The 23,990-nt window shown below is 41.1% G+C and overlaps 1 protein-coding gene across 4 annotated transcripts in view; it reads left to right on the top strand.

Moving 5' to 3' along the window:
* The window catches only part of GRHL2 (grainyhead like transcription factor 2), a 71,556-nt gene that overhangs the window by 24,096 nt on the left and 23,470 nt on the right, over window positions 1–23,990 (top strand). For 3 of the 4 annotated variants that reach the window (XM_056333333.1, XM_056333331.1, XM_056333330.1), the window contains exons 6-9: window positions 1,471–1,627; window positions 4,127–4,238; window positions 9,740–9,834; window positions 18,808–18,966. In XM_056333333.1, coding sequence (XP_056189308.1) covers window positions 1,471–1,627; window positions 4,127–4,238; window positions 9,740–9,834; window positions 18,808–18,966 — 523 coding nt within the window. The remainder of the gene's footprint in view (window positions 1–1,470; window positions 1,628–4,126; window positions 4,239–9,739; window positions 9,835–18,807; window positions 18,967–23,990) is intronic. The other variant, XM_056333332.1, reaches the window with a different exon arrangement.

Here is a 23,990-nt window from a genome sequence, read left to right as displayed (position 1 = left end):
TTTGTAACTTTTAAACAACTAGAAAAACTGACTGGATTTCCATTTATAAGCTAGGAAACCCTGAGAAATTGTCTTCATTTGCTTGAATGATTGATACTAAACTGAATAATTGATGCCAAACTGTCTGAAATGTCTTCCTTTGGGTGGAAAGACAGTGGATTGCGTTATTTTTTTCTTCTGCCTTCTCTTCAAGTGGGGATTTAAATGTTATTAATATTCATGCATTTTAATGATTTTTTTCCCCTTTTTCATTGCATAGTTAAAAAAGCTTTTGTCTTCCCCTTACTTCCATATTGCTTTGGCAGTGTTATGATGATTAAGTAGTTGCTTGAACTAGAAAGTTGAGGATACACTGTTGTTTTGGACCAACATATTCATCCTTTTGGTTCTACTTCAGCAGTGCTTTAAATACTTTGCTGAATTAGGACCTTTGTGAAAATGCTTCCCCCCTATCTCCAGTTTGTGAGGACATCTTGCAAGTGACTCCTTGCATTAAGCTTCCTGTGGTTGACCAAATGCAGTTTGAAGAGAAGATTTATTCTGCAAGGTTAACATTATTTTTCATTTAAGAGAATGTGAGGAGCTGCAGGCATTGTTTTTATTGGATTATTGTTCAAGCCCATTATTGGAGGATGTGACTGCAAGAGGCTCTGTGAGAATTGTGTTCAGCTAACAGTTCACTAGTCAGTGGAGCTTTAACTTTTCATTGTTTGAGAACTGCTTTAAAGGTGGAAAGTTCTCCTATGAAGGAGGGTCTTTTCTAAAATCTGACTTCCAACACAAGAGCAAACTCTTTTTCTCTAATTTTTGTCTTTTTCTAAAGGGAGGTTACTTGATTGCAGATACAACTAAATGTAGGTATTTTTTTCTGTCTGATTAAGTGTGAAAAGAAAGCTTGTAAAAACCTTAATTGCATGTTGCCTTTGAACAAATGAACCTACTGTCCCTTCTGGTTGTATTCCTTCTCTGCACTGTGCTGAAAGTAGCAGTTGGACTTTCCATTGTCTTTGTCCATCTTTTGCAACAAGTTTTACTCTGGGGTTTTTTTGTGGTTTTTTTTTTTTGTTGTTGTTGTTTAATGTCTGCTTCTGTGACACTTTTAAGTTTAAATGTCTGTGGAGGTAGCTGATTTCCTGCAAATCACACTGAATTCCCTCCTGGTATTTGACACTCTCACTGTGGGGTATGTAGTCTTGTACTTCATGATGATTCTTTTTAGAGAAAGTAAAGATGTAGTCTTTGATCCAAGAGGCTTAAAGTCCAGATAGTTTTACGCTTGATTGCCAGATCTGATGAACTTGAAAAAAGAAAATTGCATTTTAAAATACCTGTGTGACCTTTCCTTGGAATTTTATTATTAACTTCTTATGCCTTGCTCATACAATGCATGAAATACATAATGAATGGGGACAAAGAGAAATGGAGAAAGTGATATGGATTTTATTGGTGTTTCTCTTCCTGTCTCTTCAGCAGCACTTTTCAGTATACGCTAGAAGCTACCAAATCTCTGCGTCAAAAGCAAGGGGAGGGGCCCATGACCTACTTGAACAAAGGACAGTTCTATGCCATCACCCTGAGCGAGACGGGTGACAACAAATGTTTCCGGCATCCCATCAGCAAAGTCCGGGTATAGTCTGTTTTCTTTCCTAGGTGGGAACGGAGCCCTGCAGATAAATGTAGTTGTGGTTGGCTGGCTTTTAATTACCTTTTTTCTTGTGGGAGAGGATAGAGCAAGCTTACTTTTTTTGCACAGTGAAAAGGTGGGAGAGTAATATCATTGGTGGTCTCAAATATTTTGGGGTACAATTTTTTCAAAGTGTGATCTTGATCTTATGAGTTAATTATATACATATCTGCCTCAATTTATGGTTTGACAGAATGGTAATTGCACAGATACTGCACTTGACATTGGTGAACTTATCATTGCACAATTAATGAAAAAAATCAAAGAACTGCTACGTCTATTGTGTTAGTCCATCTTCACTCACTTGTGCACTTCAGCAGCTACTTTCCAGTGCATTTTAGATAAAATGTGAAGAGTTGAAGCCATCCTTTGTGCCCTAAGATTTAAAACATGTACGTTGTATAAGTGGAGCTTTCACTTAATATCCACCCAGAAGTATGACAAAATGGATGATTTGCATCTTAGATTCTGCAGCTAGAACTGGAGCTTGGGTACTCAGCAACATCTGCCTGGTGAACAGGCCTCCTGATTTCCCTGGTAGTGTTTTTGAGTAAGCAAATCCTAACCCAGTAACCTTGGAATGAACAATGAGCCTCAGAGTTGCTGCCCTGCAAATTTCACCCTGAAGCTGGAAGGGCTGCATATGTATGAGGCTGCAAAAGTGTTTCCATCCAAATAAATGAAGTACTATAAAAATGTTGTGAGTTTAGTCAAAGGAACCAATGAAAGCCAACATGAGCAGTGAAGCAGACAACAACCTATATGTTTCTGTCGTACACGAAGTTTAGAGAGATTCTTTCTAAAGAGAGGCAATGATTTGTAAACCTGAACAGCAGTTAATTTTTAGCCTGGTTTCCTTTCCTAAGGACGTGAGGCTGATGATGCTGTTTTGTTGTTGGCCGAACTTGATGTAAGACTTCTCTGCTGCTGAAAAGTCTCTCTCCCTGCCAGCTACATGTTCCTTCTCTCTTTGTGGTGACAGCTTTAGCACTTACACAGCTGAAAGAGGAGGCAGAAGCTCACTGATCTGGCTGAAAACCAGTCCTCATAAGTTTCGTTCACTGCCCAGCCCCATGAGTTTTGAAGCTTGGCAACAAAAGGGTGGAAATTGTAAAGGAGAGAGGAAACCATTTCTTTTGGAGGATGTACAGTTTACAGAAGATTGTGAAACCACACACAACTTTCACGATCGTGTTCTGTTTGTCAGGCCCCCAGCCAAGCGACTGTTGAATTTATTGCCAATTCCATCCCAACCTGACAATGGCACAAGAGGTTTTGAACGTATTAAACCTCTACAAGTCCCATGTAAGTGGTTCATAGAGAAAAAAGATTAATGCTGTCCTCGGTGGAAAAGCTACAGGCTGCACTGCCAGTTCTGATTGATGCATCAGCTGGCCAGCTGTCACATACCTGATGACCAGCCAATGTGCATAAGCATAACTCAGGACTCATCCACGACCTACACTGCCTTGTGCCCACGCAGTACCTAGACACGGAAGACGCAGCGATGATGTTTGCCTTTTATAGATGGAATGGAGAAGGTCACAGAGCATGTGAAAGGTTGCGGTGATGACTGTGTGGAGGGACACAGACCATGAATCAACCGTGAACCAGTTCCTCAGCTTATGGAACAGCTTGATGGTGTTTTTTATGAGCTTAGTGACTTGGGGTTAAAGGAAGAATGGGAACAAAAGAGGGTATTTAAAAGTGAATTTTTGGTCTCTGTGATTTCTTTTCACTTCAGTTTACCTAGTATGAAAATTCTTTCATGGTTTTGTGTTTTTTGTTTTGCTTGCCTACAGCAGAGCTTTTTTAAAGAGCCTTAATTACCCATGTGAAGTTTTGCATGAATTTTCAATCTGTTTCCTTTGAATCACACAGTTTAACAAAGGGAATTCAGAACCTGAACTGAAAAGCTCAGGAAAACTCAGTAAATAGTCACACTGGGTTTGTCATTAAATACATGTATGCAAGCGTGCTGCTCCCGAGAAGGGTATTTGTACTATGTATGCTAAAACTGAAAATGTCCTGCCTTTAGCCAGTGAGCCTAAGCTCCGTAACAGTACATCCCTTTACAGTGTAATGTCATCTTCCAGAATGACACGGAATCTGCACTCCAACACTTGGACTGGACTTGGATCAGAATTGGAATTGGGAATCCTCTGACTTTGAAATGACCACTTTTTACTTAAGGCAACTTAAGACTTCTTAAATCTAAGAATATGATTGCATTTTATTTGGACTATCAAGAACATAATCCGAGGCCTTGCATTATTTTAAAACTACGTTTCTTCTGCCCTGAGTCTTTAATCTTTTACAGTCTGAGTACTGGGGAAGGGTAGTGACTGGATCAGCATTAAAGGCATATGGGAGATTTTAATTTTTGTATTTCTGACTACTAATTATATTAACTAATGCAACTTCTGGTGTTGATTTTCTTAGAGCGTGGTCATGGTTGTTTTCAGTGAGGATAAAAACAGAGACGAACAGCTGAAATACTGGAAATACTGGCATTCTCGGCAACACACAGCTAAACAGAGGGTCCTTGACATTGGTGAGTGTAAGAAGATCTCCAGATGTTTTGGGGAAGGTTGCAGAATGTGGAAAGCTCTGTACCTTGCACAGGGGTGTGGTTGTATGTATTGACAATGGCTGCAAGGCTTGTACCACAGCTTTTAGCAATGGCTCGTGCCTGCTAGGGCTTGGCTGTGGAAACTATGAAGCAGGATGGAGACCATGCAGAAGAAATGGTCCTCAGTAGTCACAAAGAAGAGCTGCTCCTTGCATGCGTGCTTAGTGGTTTTCCACCTTCTGCTGCTAGGAAGTCAAGGTCTGCACCTCCTCAGGAGTGGCAGAATGTTTGTTTCCTTTAGTTTTTCAAAGGCTGAGCACTCTTTGATCCAGTAACAATAGCAGCCCACGTAACAGTTATGTTAGCTAATCTGATGCGTAAAAGCAGCCTGAGTGTGAAGATGCCATAGTTATGGTGACAGCAAAGGAGTGCACAGAACTCCTACACCCCAGTTTTTGAGTCTTGGTGTCAGAGAGAAGTGAGGGAGAAGCGAAATCTGGTGTGCTGTCTTGAGAGACCTGTTCACCAGTCATCCCATCTAAGGTATTTACAAGCCCATTTCAGCGACAACTGCCCCATCCGCATGCTTGGGAGATTTTAGCAGAGGAAGAACACATACCTGATGCCAAGGAGCCTGAAGTTGAAATCTGTGGGAGTGTCTAGACATCAAGCACTTCTCCCCTCCCACGTGCAGTTTACACATGCAGCCATCTGCAGCGGATTCCAGTCAAAGGAGTCGGCAAGACCAAAGCAGACAAAGTCTATCTTGTTTTGACCGCCTGAGGGAACCAAACCATTGAATGGCAGGAATGAGAGGGGGCAGAGGGGGAAAAAAAAAGCAGGGTTACTTGGAGAGAGCACTGTAAGACTTCAGGGGTGATTGAACAGGGTGATCAGGCAATCAGTCCCCAAGCGGTCCTACTCATGCTGTGCCTTTCTACTTTCAAATGCTGCAGCCTCCACTGTGGTTAGCATTATGTAAAGTCAAGTGTATTTGGTCGAAGCAGCTTGTCCTGAATCTCCCTTCTGCCTCTCCTCTTACCATCATAGTTCTGGCTGAACTGTTTCCCCAACTTCTGGGTATTTTAAAAATTTTTTTTCCCCTTTGGAGTAGTTAAGGCAGTAAAACCTCCACCCCAGACCAAATGACTCCTATCATGACATGTTAAAAGAGCAAGTATGCCACGTCACAGCTATTTCTGAAGGCTGCCTGTTTTTTTGTGCTAGTCGCTACAAGCTTGCAGTGCTAATGCTCATACCTTTGAAGGTATGTGCTGAGGAGCTTGTTCCGATGCAGTGCCAACACCCTCCAACATACTGCACTGGTGGGGTACTGGCACATTTCAGGGCCCGTACTCGGAACGAGTCAGCTTATGATGCATATTCTGTTATGATGCATATTCTGTTATGATGCATATTCTGTTATGATGCATATTCTGTTATGATGCATATTCTGTAAAACAGTGCTGTGCAAAATGCAGTGCTGTGCATGTGCTGTCTGTTTATCTGTGTTAAAGTGAATGTCTTTTATGTTTCCATTAGTTTGAGATGAAGTAGGTCTGTGCTGACTTCTGAGGCACTCTGGCATGTGTTCTTTATTTGGACTGCAAACATGAGTGAAGCACAGTGTAGTAAGACTTACTGATAATAGCACTCCCTGTCAGATGTAAGAACTGTAAGGGCGCAGTTCACCTCTGTGTTCAGAAGGAAGACCTGGATGTTGCTTGGTAGTGTTTTCTTGAGAACAACTGAAACGCAGCCTTAGCTCTTACCAGGTGCAGTGTTTCTGAAGTACGTTTCATTTTCTTTGGGACTTACATTGTGGATATTGTGCTTATTAGGGCAGAATGGCTCCCAACCACATTTCCCATGAAGCTGCATTTAGCAAAATCTTCCAGTTTTATCATCAGATGATCTAACTGAGCAATGTCATCCAAATTTGAAGTTGGCCCTACTTTGAGTGGGAGTAGAGCGGGAGTTGAACGAGATAACCTTCAGGGGTCCCTTCCAACCTAAATTATTGTGTGGTTCTATGAAGATTTTCCTGTACATTAAAAATTAAGATCCTTGAAGAGCTCCCATAGAGGAATACTGAGTTAATGTCCAGGCCCTGTGTAGTTAACAGAGAGAATTAGGTGTCTATGAGGGAGACTAGCAAATGCCAGGGTACGCTATGGAGAACCATTTAAACAGGCAGTGAAAGAAGCTTGTTGAGGACAGGGGTGTGTATCAGGTTTGCCCCATCTTCAGAGGATGGTCTGGCAATCTGCTGGTAGCCCCACTTTTATTTTGGATTTCACTCCAACTATCAACAGTATATAAAGGGTTAATCATGTATTACGCTCTTTTAAAACTATCTGTGAATAGCCATAAATCTGTGTAACATACTCCATAGATGTTTATAATACTTAATATTATTTTAACTTAATGTTTGTAGCGCATGTTTAACACCTGTGAATCCTTTTTAAGTGTTTAGGAACGCTTTTTTAATCTGGAGCGTGGCTTGGTCCTTAGCAGGCAAAGAATCAAATAAATTCAAGATGTTCCAGTTCTGGAGTCCAGCTATTCAGCCCTCAGACAGGGGTGACGACTCTGCTTGTGCTGCTCTCCCGGGTGGCACAGGTCTGTCTGTCTGCCTTCTGGCCTGCGATTATATTCTGGAGATAGAGGAAATAGAGTGAGTTCTTCCCCCACTGCAGACATGCAGGGGTCACAGCTTTAATTTGTTTTGTGTACTGGCTGGTGCACCTCCTGGGAGGAAGGATGGTTGAATGGATTAGATACTGTACTGGGTCTGAAGGTGCTTTGATATTAATAGGATAAGCATGTACTTACATGTAAGCAAGTCCTTAGTGCTTGAGGAATGAATCTGAGGACTTGACACTTACTAAGCAAGAAGGAAAGGTGTTTTCCAGAATTTAGGCTATGTGCTGTTATGGATTTCTCTGAAGGAGAGAGGCACTTCCATAGTTTTTAGCAGGAGTGAGGGGGAAAAAAAAAGGCTGACTTTTCCACAGTGCTGTGACATTGGATCACTAGCTTTTTCTTTTAAAATAATGTCAAATAAAGAGTACAGTGTTAGATTGCAGAAAATACTGATTATTTAGAATCAGTACCATAGTTTGACAAACACTGGAACATGTTGAAACATGGACATAGAGTGGGTGTGGAAGCTTTAGATTGGGATTATTTGTGCTCCAGAGGTTTGGCCATATGTTTTTGCAGGATATTTTGTATTATTTATGTGCACAACACAAAATCTACTACAATGGTAAGTAATGCATGCAAATTATTAGTGTTTAATGTTGAAATTTACCATTGTTTAATGTGCAGTTTACCTAAAAAAAGAGGAAATAATTCCTGTGGAGCCATTTTCTAGCATGGTGAAGAACCCCAATTTTCTATTTCTGGTAACACATAGAAGCAGAAGAGGAGAAATTGTAGTCACACTAACAACTTTCAGATATCCTTGGATGTAAATACTTTCTTAATCCTTCTTTAATTATCTGTAAACTGAGGGAGTAGGATGCACTTTTGCTTTTAAAACAGCACGTCATATAGTCACTCCATGAGATTTGTGTATGGCAATTAAGGAAGCGGAGGCATGTGTTGGGGGAAGGGAAGGGTTGATGGGATGGGAGCTTCTGACAGCCTTTTAGGAGAAGAAAACATGTGTCTTTACAAGACATCTTGTTCATGTCTTTCCAAAGTGCACCTACACAGCACGCCCATATGCAGCAGTCAGTTGCACGAGGCACTCTCTGGTGAATCATAGATTTAAGGGGTGGGTGGATGTGTGCAGATGCATATTAAGCTACTTATGTGTCTTCTAATTTTTCTCATTTGCATTCCCACACTGAATTTAGATAGTGAAGCCAATGACTTCAGTTAGAGAGGAGATCTAAGTTCATGATGGGGATGAAAAACCTGCCTGCCTTCTCAAACAGTGTAACTTGCTGCATCACCAAATGTCTTGTGCTGTTCCTATGGTCAGAACAGTGAATTTTTACTGCATCCAAAATCATTCATGTATCCCAGGCACACAGTTTCAGTTGACCAGGGAAATGCCAGCATGCCTGCGTTTCAGATGAGAGAAAAGTATACTAATTGTATGTCTCAAATGTTACATAATTATCTTCGTGCAGCAATGGTTTTGTTATGAATTATTTTAAAACTATTATTACCTAGGAATTACTTTTTAGAAATCAGCTGTTTATTTTCAGAAGGGCAAAGGAAATTAATATTGAAACCATTTGGGTGTCTCATTTGTAGAATACAAAAACATCCTCTTTCTATAACTGATTACAAATCTAAGTATCAGTGTGCTTCTGATTCTTAGTGAGCATTAGATCGAGATCACTGCATGACATAATTTCAGCCCTCTGGCGCTGAGTCCAATTACAGCCCTCAGGGGATTCTATGGAAATGTATATGTCTCCGAGAGAGTTGATGCATTTGCAGGAACAATCTGGAAGTTCCTTTAATCAAGAAGATATTACCTCCTTACAAACCTGGTCTTTCTATCTGTCATCAAAATAAGAAAGTGTGTTAAATTGGCTGGCAAAGGGAGAGAAAAAGGGGGCTTGTTCCTCTTTGATTGTGAAGAAGTAGTTACCTGTTTTATGTGGTTTCCCACCCTTGTTTTTGGGGGAGGGTTGGGTCATCTTTGAAATTTGGACTTCCTCCCTCTTGCTTTGCATTCCTTCTGAAATGCTAGCTTATTGATAACAGTAACAGCCCTTTAGAAAGAAGTGAGAAGAGGGTGCAGATTTTGTAGTTGGACAATTTGAAAACACTTCATGTTTGTTTGTTCGCTATTTTAGTATCATTCACACTTTGAAGAAAGGGTCTTTGTGGTTTTATTTCTTTGTTTTGTGTGGTGCATTTTTTTTTTGTTGATTGGTTGAGGTTTGGGTTTATTTTTTTGTTTTTTTTGTGGTGTGGTTTTTTTTGTTTTGTTTTTTGTTTTTTAAGATAGAGATCCAGCATCCAGTGCAGTAATTTCTGGGAAAGCTGAAACATCTGGGCAAGAAATATACACTACTGGTTATTTCCTCCAATGATAACTCTTAGCCTTTTAGAAAGCTTCTTCAGGGTTTACTGTCATGTTGTTTGGTTATGTCAAGATTTGAACAGTCCCTTTAAATGTATCAATAGCTTTTAGTTAATTCTCCAGTTTTGGCCATTCCTTGGCCAAGCTAATGAATACACCCACTTATTCCTACTACGGTCACACCGATTCCTTCTTGAGAACAAGCAATATTTTGCAAGAACACTAGCTAGTGATGCACTATGCGTAAGACTCAAGCTGCAGTATATTACCTCTTTGCAATTAAGGTTATTAATTATTCAACATAAACAATACAAGAGGTAGTTTTGAGGCATTAGACAACTCAGCTGAAAAAGCAGAGGTACTACTAATTGTAAAAGCGGAAGTTCAAACCTTTTTCATGAGTCGTCTGTTTGTTTGTTATTTCTTACAGCTGATTACAAGGAGAGTTTTAATACCATTGGGAATATTGAAGAAATCGCGTTCAATGCCGTGTCCTTTACTTGGGATGTCAATGAGGAGGCAAAGGTGAGGAAAAGCCACACAGATGGTATCCCTTTATAACCATCTATCCTTATTCACTATACACTTCTCTCTGTTTTAACAAATAATAAGAAGTATAGGTGGAGGTGAGTGAGCTCGGTCTCTGCAAAGCCAGGCAGAGGGTGGTCTTTCACTGACCCCAAGGATTCTGACTGTCCGTAAAAGGCAAGATGGTATGTAACGGCTGTCGAGATGATAGTGCATTCACACCTGTATCACTGATAAATAGAGACATAGTTCTGAGGAAAGCCTGCAGGGCTCTCACAATGTAGTTTCTTACTTGTGGCCTCTCAGTGATTTTCCATTTAAAATATGCCCAGCCTGAGAAACATTAAAAGTTTTCTTCCTACTTGCAAAGTCAGTGTGGGACACAAGGTGTGAATGTTTTTTTTCACTAAATAAAGAATTTTCTACACTGTTAACATCTCCAATAATCAATATTCTGTAAGATAGACTATGCCTTCCTTTGTGTTGGTGCCATTATTTTTTACTACACGGACTGTCCCTGCAATTGGGTGTGAATGTATTTTTGAGAACTGGTGCAATCTTTCTTTTTTTTTTTTTCCAAATGATCAAATGCCCTGACATACGGGAATTTTGCGTTCAGGGATCTGACTGCTACAGTGAACCTATAAACCAGGGCAGCAGAGCACCTTAACAAGTTTCTTATAGATAAAGTTATCCAAAGGGTGGCAGAGTGTGTCAACTGCATAGAGTAGTGTAAGAGAAATGAAAAGCTGCTGGTAATTATAAGAAGTTATTCATCCCTGGAAAGCAAACAACAAGGGAAATAGAAATAGGTTGTGTAAAATGAGTGGGGGTAATGCAAGACTTGGGAATGTAGAAGTAATAGACAGCAAACACTATTGAGCTTAGTGAAGTTCTGATATTGTTTTCGTGTCAAATACAAATTGCCCGATGTTCAAGTAATGCTAAGGGTCTTTCAAATACAGAGACATCTTCATAGATGGTTCCCCGCTGCATTTCTAACAGAGTATTAGATAGATTGCCTTGAGCTAGTGAGTCCTGAGAGAGATTGCATTGAGCATGGAGTGGTAGCATTAACACTCACTGTCCTGACTTGCTGGCTGAAGGTGCTGAGATTTTTTAGCAACAGGGGTTTTCGTCTCTGATGCACATTTTAAAGGGACAGTCTGCTAAAGAAAAGACAGTAGGTCTGGAAACTACCTAGCTCTTTCAAAAGCTACCCTTGGTAAACAAAGTTGTACTTGGCCCAGTCGCTAGTGGTGCTGTATTTACTCATGGAATGATTACATTATCACTGCCCCAGATATTCCCATATTATGCGATTCCATTTTAAAATACAGCAGTATGTTGTCCTCTGCAGTCACAACAGATGACCATTGTGTGCGTGTGATCGTTGTGCAATCAAATACAGCACATAGAGGTTTGGGATCTTTGACATGACTTTCCCAAAGACCTTTATAGAAGCACTACCAGGGCTAGAACATGGCAGCCTCATACCACTGGCAGCTACCGTCCCCGTTGCAAGGGCTGGCAGTTCTTTAATACCTTTGCATTTCCAGCTGCAAGCCAGACTTAGCCAAGACACCATGTTGGCCTAGGAGCAAGAAAGCCACATCCACTAATATCGGATGTTATCCTTGGCCATTTTGTTCTAATCTCACAGCATTCACATTGCTCTTCCCTTGGGTGCCAGAACATTAAGAACACAACTGTTGCAATGATAGCTGGAAATACAACATAGTATTTTTAAATAATGACTCTTTTGTTGTTGCTGGATTAACAGAGTGTCAGGAGTGAAATTGAAGAAAGCCATTTGTGTTTTTACAGGAAGTAGTCATTCAAATGCAAACTGGCTTATTTATTTTGGAGGATAGTTATCAAATATCTGATCTTTTAGGAGCTTGAACTGCAAATGTATTGATATTTTTACAAATATGTACAAATATTACAAAAGTAAGAGTATTCATAACATACTTTGGTATTGGGCTGTCAAGCATAGATCAGGTTGTACCTGAAAGCTTGTCACCATGCACTGTAGTGTTTCCCTCCGTGCACATGTGTACACGTCCCCACATGCTTGCTTCTGTTGGAGAGTCTTTATAAATAACCAGTTGTGCTGAGTCTGGGGATTCCCATAGGATGCCCCTGCGGTGTTTGAAAACTGTGGACTTGGAGGTACGTCACTGAAGGCTATTTTTTCTCCAGCAATTACCTCATCCAAAAGAGAGGAAGAATTTCAAGGCCTGATTACAGACTCTCTTTTCTTAAGCTTTTTGAACGATGAACTTTCAACTGGCTCCATTGTTTCTGCTCAGTGTTGTTTTCCCTTTTCACAACAATTTCAAGATTAAAACTTAACTTCACAGCCACAAAGACCTTTCTCTTCCAAGTCACACAAAAGCAGCACAGAGTGGTTCTTTCCAGGGCCTTTGAGATGTGATGAAGCGCTTTACTGGCCCAGGAAGAAATAAAGGAAACAGACCAGTTGTTGGAAGTGCACAGGGGAGTGATCTTGAAAAATCAAACACAAGCAGAAATCACCTAGCCTTTTGGTCACTTAACCGAATATCCCTGTCTCTCCTGGGAGACTAAATCCTGCATCTAGGAAAACTTACGTGGACCATCAGATTTCTCACTTTCCTACTCCACCTGGAGGACAGCTGATTTAAAGCCAGATTTCTCCTCCCACACACAAGCAGAGCAGTACCCTCCTCCTGGAAGCCCGTCTGGATGAGGGTATAATAACAGCTCGGGTGTGACAGCCAGAATCTGCTTGCTAACAGTGAGCCTGCTAAGGGTTTGTAAGGCAGCATCTCAGTCGGATCTTATGTGGAAGAAACAGGCATTCAGAGAGTACAGGCAGACACCTCTGTAGCCTCAGTAATGTGAAGGGAACTGGGGTGCGGGCTCCAGCTCTATGCTCTCGATCCCTTGTCTTTTGACAGCTGCTTGGCAGAGCAAGTTGGTGGAAGAGAGAATCTTGTGCTGCATGTGTTGAGCTGTGGAATAATATCACCATTGCTTTCCATAGACTAAGGGAACAGCACCAAAGTCAGAAACACCACTCTGTTAGCATTTTCTCTGATGTATTTGCTCAACAGCAGCAGTCCCCTTGCCTTCTGGCAGAGCAGAGTTGGGCTCAGCACATCCTTACCTTTTCCTAAAGCAACATCCTTTTCTGCTGGGACCATTGTCTAGAGGTCACCGTGGGGCTTGTGGTTCAGAGCAGGACACAGAGAAATGAGGGGAATGGTCTACACCCATGTCAAACTCTTCCTTATACTTCCTTGAGACAAAGATAATTGTGCAATAAGGAAGCAGAGGTAGGAAGTGAAGAGTCCATCGTTGTTTCACTCCCATATTTACTTCTGTGTATAAATACGCAACGTTTATGGGCAAGGTGATTTGTTAGCTCCCTTTTGTTGAACCTTGGTGCTATGTTTGGTATTTTTAAGGGCGTTCTTTTAAAAAAAGGTGAGGAAACAAATAAAAATTAACCAGAACTGGCTGACTTTTTAACCATCTTTTAAAAGTCTTTTTTGATATGCTAGAAGGTAGTTAGTTGCCTTGCTGTTGCCCTACAGAAGATTTTGCTGCAACATCTGGCTGGTTGACAAAGTTCTACTGGAGGCTTTTGGACAGAGGGCTCAGTTTCAGTTTTGATAGACATAATCTGCCTGCTTGCAGTCTTATTGCTGACAGAAGTTAGTTTGCAAGAAAGATAATTAAGAACCAGAACTCTCCTGGTCAAAAGAGAATATCTTTGTCATAGATCATGCCAACTCTTTGAGAGAAGTCTTCTCTCTCATTAATACTTCACTAATTTAAAATGGTTAGGATGATGTTGCTTCTGAAGCAATACATTAATTTTATATTTTTATGGAAAGTACTTCTTAACCTTAAATTCAAAGGTGTGAAAAATGTCGCCTTAAAGCAGTCAAATATTACTTTTCAGTGATACCAAGAAATTACTGATTTCTGCTAAGCACTGCAACTTGGACGTGGGGTAAACAAACACGTTGGCAGATAATGTTATTCAGGCAGGTGCTGGCACATGATTTTTGGTGTGTACAGTAGTTGTGTGCTGTGCGGTTGTTGTGTATACTTGCGTGCAATCATTGTCCTGCTATATTTAACTGAAATGTAGATCTTTAATCCAAAGCATGCTGAAGCCTCTGGGAACCTTTCCAGTTATTTAATGAGTTTTGGCATAGCCCATACAGTAATAAGCTGTTTTCAATGAGTGAGTGATTTGCAGGATTAGGTTCTTGGGTACTGTGGGCTGAAGTGAGTTATGATTCCAGTGGGCACAACTGTAAAATCAAGCTTACAGAGCAGCGCAGCCTCTAGCAGTGGTTTGTATTGTGACAATCCATATTTCTTTAACATCACTAGTGATACTCAGGACAGGTTTTGGCTAGTATAAGAATTTTTTGCTCATAATTATTAATTTCCTTCCTAAGTTACACCACATTTCCTTTAATTAGGGAGGAAATTAACGTTTTCTCTACTCTTTTAAATTTAAAGGTTGGAGGAAAAGATACTTAATTTTGGGGAGTTATTACCAGAAATTATGTAGGATTAGACTTGGCAGCTGCTTTAATACACCCTATGTGTGTGTGTGTGTGCAAGTGTGCGTATGTATGTATGTATATATGCCAGGCATGCACACAGACAGGTATATATCAAAGAAGAGTTGACCTGTGGTAGCAAATAATGTTGAAATTTCAGTGTATACAAGTGGCTTGGTAAGTATGTGTCTGGGATTCAAGGCAAATGGCATTTTTATGTAGTTGCTGGGGTGTGGTGTGGGTTGAGGAAGCTTCAAAAGAGCAGTGTAAACATTTGCTGGAGACATTTGTATTGAAATAAAACAAAGGTCCTACCTTTGTATGGGATTTATAAGTTAACGGCTGGCAGGAGAAACTGTAAAACCACACTTTTTGTGTGTATGAGGGATGATGGGATTCATGTTAGTCATTTGAGAGACAAGTCATTTAACTCTTTGTTGTTATAGTCTGGAGGGATGAACCCTTCTAAAACAGAGTTTTGTAAAGACCCATCACCCAGGCATACGTTGATTCTATGTGTTGCCAGTATTCAGTAGAGAAATCACTGTAAGTTTGTGATCTTGTGCTATAATGCACTTTTCCCTCTTTTCTGTCCTTGGCTCCTTCGGAGATGATGGGAGCCAGAAATGTAAATAGTAATAAAAGGCTTATATTAGAAGTTTCATAACTGTAGATGTTTAAAGTGTAGAAGTTGAGAGACTGCGGCAGGAGTCATGTTGGCTGGATTAAATGATAAAAGGGGAAATGGATTTCTGAACCTTGCTTTCTCTTAAGGCAGGTTACTTACTGTGTTTGTGTCTTGTACATCGCTAATTATGCTGCAGTATTTAACAAACAGTCAGTAATTCACATAATAACAGCTACACTGTGGAGGAACGCCTTCCCTGAAACAGAGTGCTTTTTTTAGACATGCTTTATAACATACAGAAGAGTTGTCGTTATCTTAGGCCACTTTTGAAGCTTTCTTAGGCACCAAATGCTTCTCCAAGTAAGTTTTTCATTGCCAATGGCATGCCTGAGCTGGAGTCTAGATGGTGCAACTCTGTCATGAGTTGCTATAATCTAAGAGATGTTGGCATTAAAAAAAAAAAAAAAAGACATCACTGTAACGGCAACCCAGATGTATTCCTGATAGCAAAACATTGCTAAAATCCAGTTTGCACAGGGAAAAAAAACGTTTGTAAATTAATTCAGGTACAGCCATAGTCACATCCATTAAATTAGTTCTAAGTCAAGTGTAGACAGCGCCCTGGGGAAAAAAAAGCAGTGATTTCCACTCCTGCTACTGTCATTTCTACTGAACTCTGCATTTTCTAACCATGTAACTCTACTATGGAAGAGACCAGTGCAAGGAGGTTCTTAAACCTGTGTGTCTTCCAAGAGAGGCAAAGCCGGATTTCATGTTTTCATGGCTCCCCATGGGGTTGTTTTGCTCCTTGCCTCACTGAGAGTGGGAGTACCTGCATTATGTACAGGAGCTGTAAAGGAGGGAAAGGTGAGGGTTGTAAAGGGCAAAGCAGGCAGTGCTTGGACAGGCAGACAAAATCACTGCTGCTCAGAGCAGGCAGCATTCCTCGGCCACTGCTCTGGGGAGGTGAAGGTTTCTGGTCAGAGCAAGGGCAGAGGCAAGGCGACTGTCCAGAAGGTTCCCCAGGTCCTGTTCACCACAGCAGCCTGCTGCACCATGGTGTTAAAACTGCTGCAGATCTTCAGTCACGTGGAGAAAAAAACTCCTAAAATCAACTCAAGTAGCAGAACTGATGCCCTCTTCCCCTTCTCTCTGCACTCCCCATGTTTTTCAAATCCAAAGTCAGTGTTGTGCTTTACAGGAAAGCTAATAGAAGATTGTGTGGAGACAAGATTTTCCCAAAAAATAAGTCATCTGTGCTGATTCAAATCCATCTGTATATCTGGCGAGGTGCAAATTATATGACAGAAAGTAGTACACTTTATGTGCATGAACATACAGTCATTGCTCCTCTGAGAGATCCTGATGTATTACAGTGTCAGGACAGGATATCGAATCTTACAGCATCAATCTATTATTCATGCTGAATAATCTGTTGTTGCTGTATGGGGACTCTTGAAATGATAAAGTCTGTCTTCCCCAGCCGCTCCTACTCTGCTCTGTTTCTGCAGGCAGCAGCAGAGATCACACAGTGTATGTAGTTGATTAAGGTGGGACAAGATCTTTTTTTACTTCTCAGCTGAGTGTGCAGCAGAGGTGGTAGATGCACAGACTGCTGGGTGGGTGCAAAGCCTGCACGTCCAACCCTCAACATTTTAACGTGCAGTTTGGAAAATCCCAGTGCAGAAGTATGGGCTAAAATATAGCAAGTCCAGATTCTGTTTGATGCCAGACCTCATTCCACTGCTCTGTGTTCACACACACTTTAAGGTACTGCCCTGACACTGTAAAGGAGTCTGAAGGCACATGGAAATTCAGGCCGTCACATTTCAAAGGCATGTGCACCGGTATCCAGGCTTACCTTTGGAGCTGGAGACCAGGTTGTAATTTGAAACAGAAATAACACTATCAGCTTCAAAATCAGTTTCACCTAGGGCCCTTCCCCTCCCTCCCTCCTCTCCCCGCAGTTAAAGTTCAACTATTTCATTTGTAAATGCAGCTCAGCGATACAATCAGGAGCAGAAATGCAGAGGGGCCATTAGCTCAGTCAGGCAAACAAGCGACTCTGGCTCCCTCGTAAAAAAACCCCGACTGTAATGTTAACTTCTGCCATTAAAGTACCCCCCCAGCCTTGCCGGAGCCCTTCCTTATTCTCAGCAGCATTTCTCCTAAGGATGCTGCATTCTGGTCACTCAGAACTGTCATTCGTGCTCTCCCTTCCCGAATGCTCCCAGACCCCAAGGGGCTGTTGGCCTCTGCCCTGCCCGGCAGGCGTGCACGAGGTTCGCTTGGGATCTCTTCATGAGGTCCGCTTGGGATCTCTTCCCGAGTGTGCTTGTTCTGCTGGAGCAGGTTTCACATCCTCATGGTTCAGGAAATAATGTACTGATGGTTTCTCTGACCTTTTCCTTAGCTCACAGTTTTGGGGTTTGGTTGGTTGATTTTTTTTTTAAAGTGAGGAAAAGTAAAAAAGTAGAATCTGGCTAATTCGTAATTGCCCCAAATTACTATGTCATGCACATATTCCTCACTGGGAGGAGTAATTGCATTTGTAATCCAGTTTCATCTCTCAAGTTTCAGGCACGCTGCCCTAACTGAATGCTATCAGTGATATTTCAGTTCACAATGCTTGCTCCGCATCAGAATAGTCCTGGGGAGACCTTTCTCCCAGGTCCTTTACAAACATGTGGCAGATGAGACACACCTTGTCCCATGGTACGATGGAGATGAGAGGGCAGGAGATGACTAGTGGCTATCAACAGATGTAAGTGGGTATGGAAGGAGAGCATGAAGATGGTTTTCTGAAGTAAAGGCAGGCGGGCTGTGTGTGCGTGCTGGAAACTGAGGGCGATGTCAGGTTGCATGGATGCTACATCGCAAAGGGGACTTTTGAGAAGAGGTAGGGAATATTTCTATAAATGTTCGAGAAACTCCTTCCCAGCTTGAAAGACAGGGTGAAATGCATTTTTGAAATTGAACTAAGGTGGTGAGGGGAAGATCTGGGGTATCTCTTGATGGGGTGGAAGGAAGGGGTACTGCTGGTGAGAATGTGAAAAGAATTTGTAAAATAAAAAAGAGTAGGACTTGTCTTTGGCCACACTGAATTTAAATTGTGAGCTGTCAGAAGAACGAGCCAGACCAAAAGACAACTGGAAAGGACAATGCAAGATGATCTTGCTATGTCTATATTAACAAATAATGCGAACATACAGAGCAGGTTTGTAGTGTGAAACAAGTCAGGGCTAAAGACCTGACACCCACGAGGCACATTTTAGGTTTTATCTCAGATTATCTTTAGTCAGCTCCCATGGACGGAGCAACCATTAGCAGCTGTAGTATGTGAGTTGTGCCCCTAGGGTACATCTTCTGGTCTGGCTTTTCCAAAAATAATCCGCCTCATGCACTCCGAGCTCTCTGGTGTGAACCAAAGCACGGTAAGTTGGGACAATCCAATGATTCACCTCAAATGTGAGCTCCTGAGCCAAACTGAAGCACCAATACGTGCTTTAAAAACTTGTCCTTCTTCCCAGCGTGGGCCGCATCTTTGCTGAACTTAGGATAGAAGTGGAGAATAAATGTATAAATTCCCAGAGTGTATGGAATGTACAAATGTATAAATTTCCACCTGAAATACAAACTTTTTTTTTACTTTTTTTTTTTCCGGGTGGGTGAGTGGGCATCTGCTTTTATTTTCCCATTTGTGGTCATGTGTTTCTGGAAGCTTATTAGTTGTTTGCACCACATTTTTAAAGTAATCTCTCTGGCACACAGATTTTCATCACAGTGAATTGCTTGAGCACAGACTTCTCCTCACAAAAAGGAGTGAAAGGGCTTCCTTTGATGATTCAGATTGATACCTACAGCTACAACAACCGCAGCAACAAACCGATCCACCGAGCCTACTGCCAGATCAAGGTTTTTTGTGACAAGGTAAGTGGAAAGCATAGTTACCATGGATAGAGTAGTAACCTTGTTAGACAGTTTATTATTGGTGTATTTTAGACCTAATTAAGTGTTTTTTCTTTCCCTAAAAATTGTATTTTGTGGTAGAATTTGGACCAGCTATATCATATATTAACAGATTATCATGTAATTATCTTACTGCTTTGCAGCCTTTTTGGCCTTGATTCCTTAGCTTGTGAGCAGTAGTTGGACTGCTTAAGGACAGCATGTTAGAGATCATGATACAGGAATATCAAAAAAGTCATAGAAATTACAAACATGAAGATCCCTACTTGGAAGGTCAGTGCTGACCATAGGCTCATGCAAGTGCCAATCTGATGATGTTATCCCTTCTGGCTTTAACAGCCAGGATGGGGTAATGTGTGAGCCTTTGTGGAGAGGTGTCTGGGAGAGAAATGCACCTTTCAGTAAAGGCCTGCTAAGCTCTCTTACGATACAGTAGAAAACACCGAGTCCTAACAATACAGCTGATAGTTTTTCCCTCCCTGCTTGATTCCAAACCGTGCTTTTGGAAACCTCAGTGAGATTTTTATGTTGCTTGGATTTTCTTCTTAAAAGTAAACTGCAAAAATATGTTAGCCATTTTCATTTTGTAGTTCAGTAACTTTTTTTTTTTTTTTGTGTTCATTCCCTCTTTTGCAAAATGTTGTTCTTCTACAATGTGTTTCCCTACTCCTTTGTGGTAACTGGTAAGATTTTTCAGCACCAAAACATAGATCATGTCTTAATGAGTCTGACAGTGCCATGGTCAGCTGTATATATTACCCAGTGGAAAGAGTTGCTCAGAAATGTTGTGTCAGTGATGATTCTTAGATGTGAGCATGACCATGTTTGAGTTGTGCTTAACACCTGACAGCCAATGACTTTGTCCCAGCTGGGAAAGATCTTCCAGGGGGGAGCTGATGACTGGATTCTAGTCAAGGTTCAGGGATTCAGGAGCCTACTTCTATTTAAGTGACTCGGAAATTTATCCAAATTAGTCTTGCAGTCTTACAGGTGGTAATAGAAAGGCAGAAGGCCGTGCCCCAGGCAATGCGTAGCATTAACTTTTTAATGGAAAGGGTAAGAGTTCAACTGTTCCAGGTCTCCATGCTGCTGCTCCTTCCTCTTTTTCAGTTCGTTCCCTTGTTGCTGTCTTGACAACAGGATCTTGAGGGCTAATAAGTCAGTTGTGTTAGTGGAGCAAAAACTTTGAAAGTAATGAATGTAAATGTATGCACTGAGGTCTTCTTGCAGTCAAAATGTTAGGCTTTTAACGGTAACTTTGAATGTCAAATATTTAGAGATTTCAAGCTACAGCTGGATGTTAAAAGCTCATTAAATATCAAAGTACAAGTCATGTTCATCTACCTAGTTTTGAAAAGCAATTAGAAAAAAGGAAAAAAAGGAAGGAAATTCAGAGCACAAAGTCATCAAGGGTGACCTGTAGACAAAACTGGTGGATATTTTGAATAATACATGTTCGTTGCATCTATTGGCTTAATTGGTACTTCAAATATCCAGACTAGAAAGCAGGAAATGAATGTTGAATCTTTTAATCAAAACTGTCTCAAAGTAGAAGAAAAGATCACAGGGATAGTTAAAGCGTTATGCACTTCAAAACTATATTGAAAATGGCAGCTGGAGGACTCAAGGGTATCAATAATGGGATATGTATCTGTATAATATAAATGTATCTCTACATACACGTACACAGAGCTTTTTAACTTAATTCAGGGCTGAAAATGACTTGAATGAATGAAAATTATTGAGGTCAATTCACATGACAGTTTGTGCTAATTAGCACTTGGAAAGAGACAGAGACCTGCTTGCCCCTTGCTTAGCGCTGCTGCATCTTTACCAGCATCTGTTTGTCATGGTTCTTTTGTAAGTAAATAAATGGTTGGAGATTTTCCACTTGCTGGTGGCACTGGGAGAATGCATTGCACTCAGAGGCAGGTAGCTGGTGAGGCTGCATACCCACATCTTTCCAAGATGCCAAAAGAACGCTCTGGTGCTGGTTAAGGTGGTGCTAGATGGAGGGTCCTGGCTCAGTTTCTCTTCACGACTCGCACTGGTGACAAAGACAGGGTTTGCTGCCCATGTGGGAAAGACCATGAAGCTGAGACAGTTAATTGCCCACCTCTTTGTCATGTTCAATTAAAGATGTGTTATGGGGTCATTTAAAAAAACCAGCAAGCCTATTATATTTGTAACACCTTTTAAAAGTGTACCGTTATGTCCCAGCCTGACAACCCCAAAGAGAAGCTGATGAGAAAAGTGTCTGAAGTGTCTGATTTATTACAGTTGTCTGGATCAGGAGAACTGCAAAGTGAATTCCTCCTGCCTAAGTACTGAAATGTATCTTAGTTTGAAATGTGGAAGAAAAAGTGTTTCTGTGCCTGACAGTGTTCTTACAAACATTTTTTTCTGCAGTTATGGTGCCTTTTTAGTCGATGTGTTTGTGTATCAACTTAGATAAATCACAGGTAGATGTGTCCAGTTTTTAAGAAAAACATTTGCCGATAAATTAGTGTCCTCTAGCTGAAACACAGTATAGCTGCTGTGGAAATAGTATCCCTGAAGAACTAAAACTGCTTTTAGCTAAGTTGTATATATTATATATATATATTAGTATTTACTCAGGCAGTTGCTTCAATTTAGTATTAATTTACATATAAACTAGAGAGGAACACCAGCTCAGATCCAGTGTGTGCTTTGTGACATAAATGTATGGGGATAAAGGCTGCAAAGGTTCTAATTGTGTGCTTGCTCCCTGTTCTTTCTCCAATCTTTTGTCCATGTGTATTTTCCAGTAGGTAATCTTCAAAGCAACTGTTAAAGTGCACATCTTGTTTTCTCAGTGCTAATTCTCTCTGCCCTTGCAGTCTCTTTTATCATGTGCAGATCACTGATGCTGCATTATGATAAGAGAATATAATTTTTATTCCTTAAGTAGGTTGTCAGGGAAACTTGCCACCAGGCCTATTTATATTTATATATTGCAGGATGCTTTAGCCACTGAGTGTGAAGGAACTGGGGATTCAGAGGTATTTTAATTTTCTATATGTGATTAGCTTTGCTGAAAAGAAGCAGAAGCATTTGACTTGGCAGATACCATAACATTGCTCCAAAATCAAACAAATCAATCCAGTTCTCTTTACTCTGAAAAACTTCATGTTGTTTGGAATACATGCAGTTCCTGCCTTCTTGTCTTCAGTATGGATCATCATAGAGAAAATAGATTATCATAGGGTATTGAGCAACTCTAATTACCTATTAATCTTCAGCTTTAGAGAGAAGGCGGCTGAAGTCTATGGGCCTGTCCTGCCCTATGTGGAACGCTTTGGCCTTGAGCTAGAAACAGGTGTGCACATGAGCTGCATAACGGTGAAGGGAGTGGTCCTTACAATGGTAAGGGTTTTGCTAGGTTGGAGCTGGAATGCAAGACGTAAGATTAAATGAGTTGAAGACATGGAAAAAAAATATTTTGGATCAGCTGAAATTCATGGGCTGTGTTTTGCTAATCGTTAGTAGCAGAAGTACTTGTTGCATTTATACAAAGTACGGACATCAATGAAAAAATGAAAAACTCATTAAATTATTTGAAGGGTCAGAGCCTAATTTATAGTCCCCTATGAGAGGCTTATTTCTTCTTCTGCCTAAGGAGATATGCAAACTCTGATTGATTAGGTATGCATCAGATGGCTCAGCTGTGAAAACTGTCTGACAGAAATGCTCTGGTATGCAAAAAAATATTATGGTCCTACAACAATGACATACATCATGTAGGCTTGGCTGGCCCCTGCACTGTGCCATGTGGGATGTTCCTAGCTCAGAAGGGCTGGTAGGTAATTTTGTGGGTATCGTGGCTGCTGATTGTAAAGTGGCTGTGGCACAAATAAGCACTGGTGGGTGGGAATGGCTGCCCTGCTCAGAGATTCCCTGCATCCCAGAGGAATTTGGGGTGTCTTGCCTTGAATGAATGAAGACAAAGCTGTGAAGATTTACCAAGAAATATCAGTAAAATATACATTCTTTATTGCGTGTTAAAGGCTGACTCCTCCTCAGTTTCTGCTTTCCCAAGAGGAAGCTCATGCTTGCTGCTGTGCATGAAATTACTTTCATGGTTCATCCTGCTACCGGCAAGCAGCAGAGCGGCAGCAGCCAGCAGTAGGTAGGGCTGTGGCTGCCTGGCAGAGCTACTTTGTGCAGCACAGGGCTCTTAGGGATGTGCCTTCTGCAGGACAGTGGCCGTGAGCTGTATTTTTGCTCCTTTCTGCCAAAGGCCTTTAAAGATACAAACGTAGAACTAGAAACAATTTTGATAAGGGCGTGACTCTGAATCCCTTGGCTTCTGTGGTTGAGGTCAGTGACAACTGGATTGGGACCTGGGTCTGGAAGCAATGTTTCTGTTAAACACCTTCAGGTTTTTTAGAGAGCTGGTTCTTCCTCCACCTCTTTCAACCTCTGGAAGTCTATTGATGGGTTACAGCCAGGAGTACATCTTTCTTTGTATTCTTTTCAAGCTTGGTTCATTGGCTCATGTGTGAATTTTGCCATCTTGAATGGATATTTTTGACTTTCCTTACCTCCCTCCCCCCTTTCTTTTAAAGGCACTTCTAATTTTAATTTGGAAAAATGTTTAATTTTGCATGCTGACTGTCTGGGAGCATATGGAACTTTAATACCCATCACAACATGACTATTCATATTTATAAAGTAAATTAGGAGAACTTCAAAGGAGGTGTTGCTGCTTTTTATGTCAATAACAAGTTTTATTTTCTAAACTTGTTGAGAGTGTATTTACATAACAGAAGCCTGTAACTTCCCAGGAGTTCCTGGGGCCTAATAGGGCAGTGCTACATCGCTTTCCAGTTTCTGGAGGGCTTCTCCCTGTTTGAAATGCCTGTATTTGTCTGTAAGACCCCTTGCACTGTTGGCAAACTGTCAGCGTAGCCTTCTTGCACTGGCAAATCTCAAAGGCCTCTACAAAGCTGGCCACAGTGGAG

The sequence above is a fragment of the Falco biarmicus genome, chromosome 3 (genome assembly GCF_023638135.1).
Source record: "Falco biarmicus isolate bFalBia1 chromosome 3, bFalBia1.pri, whole genome shotgun sequence".
In the NCBI taxonomy this organism is placed as follows: Eukaryota; Metazoa; Chordata; class Aves; order Falconiformes; family Falconidae; genus Falco; species Falco biarmicus.
Note: the sequence above shows the minus strand (reverse complement) of the source record. Positions and strands in the feature narration are given on the sequence as shown.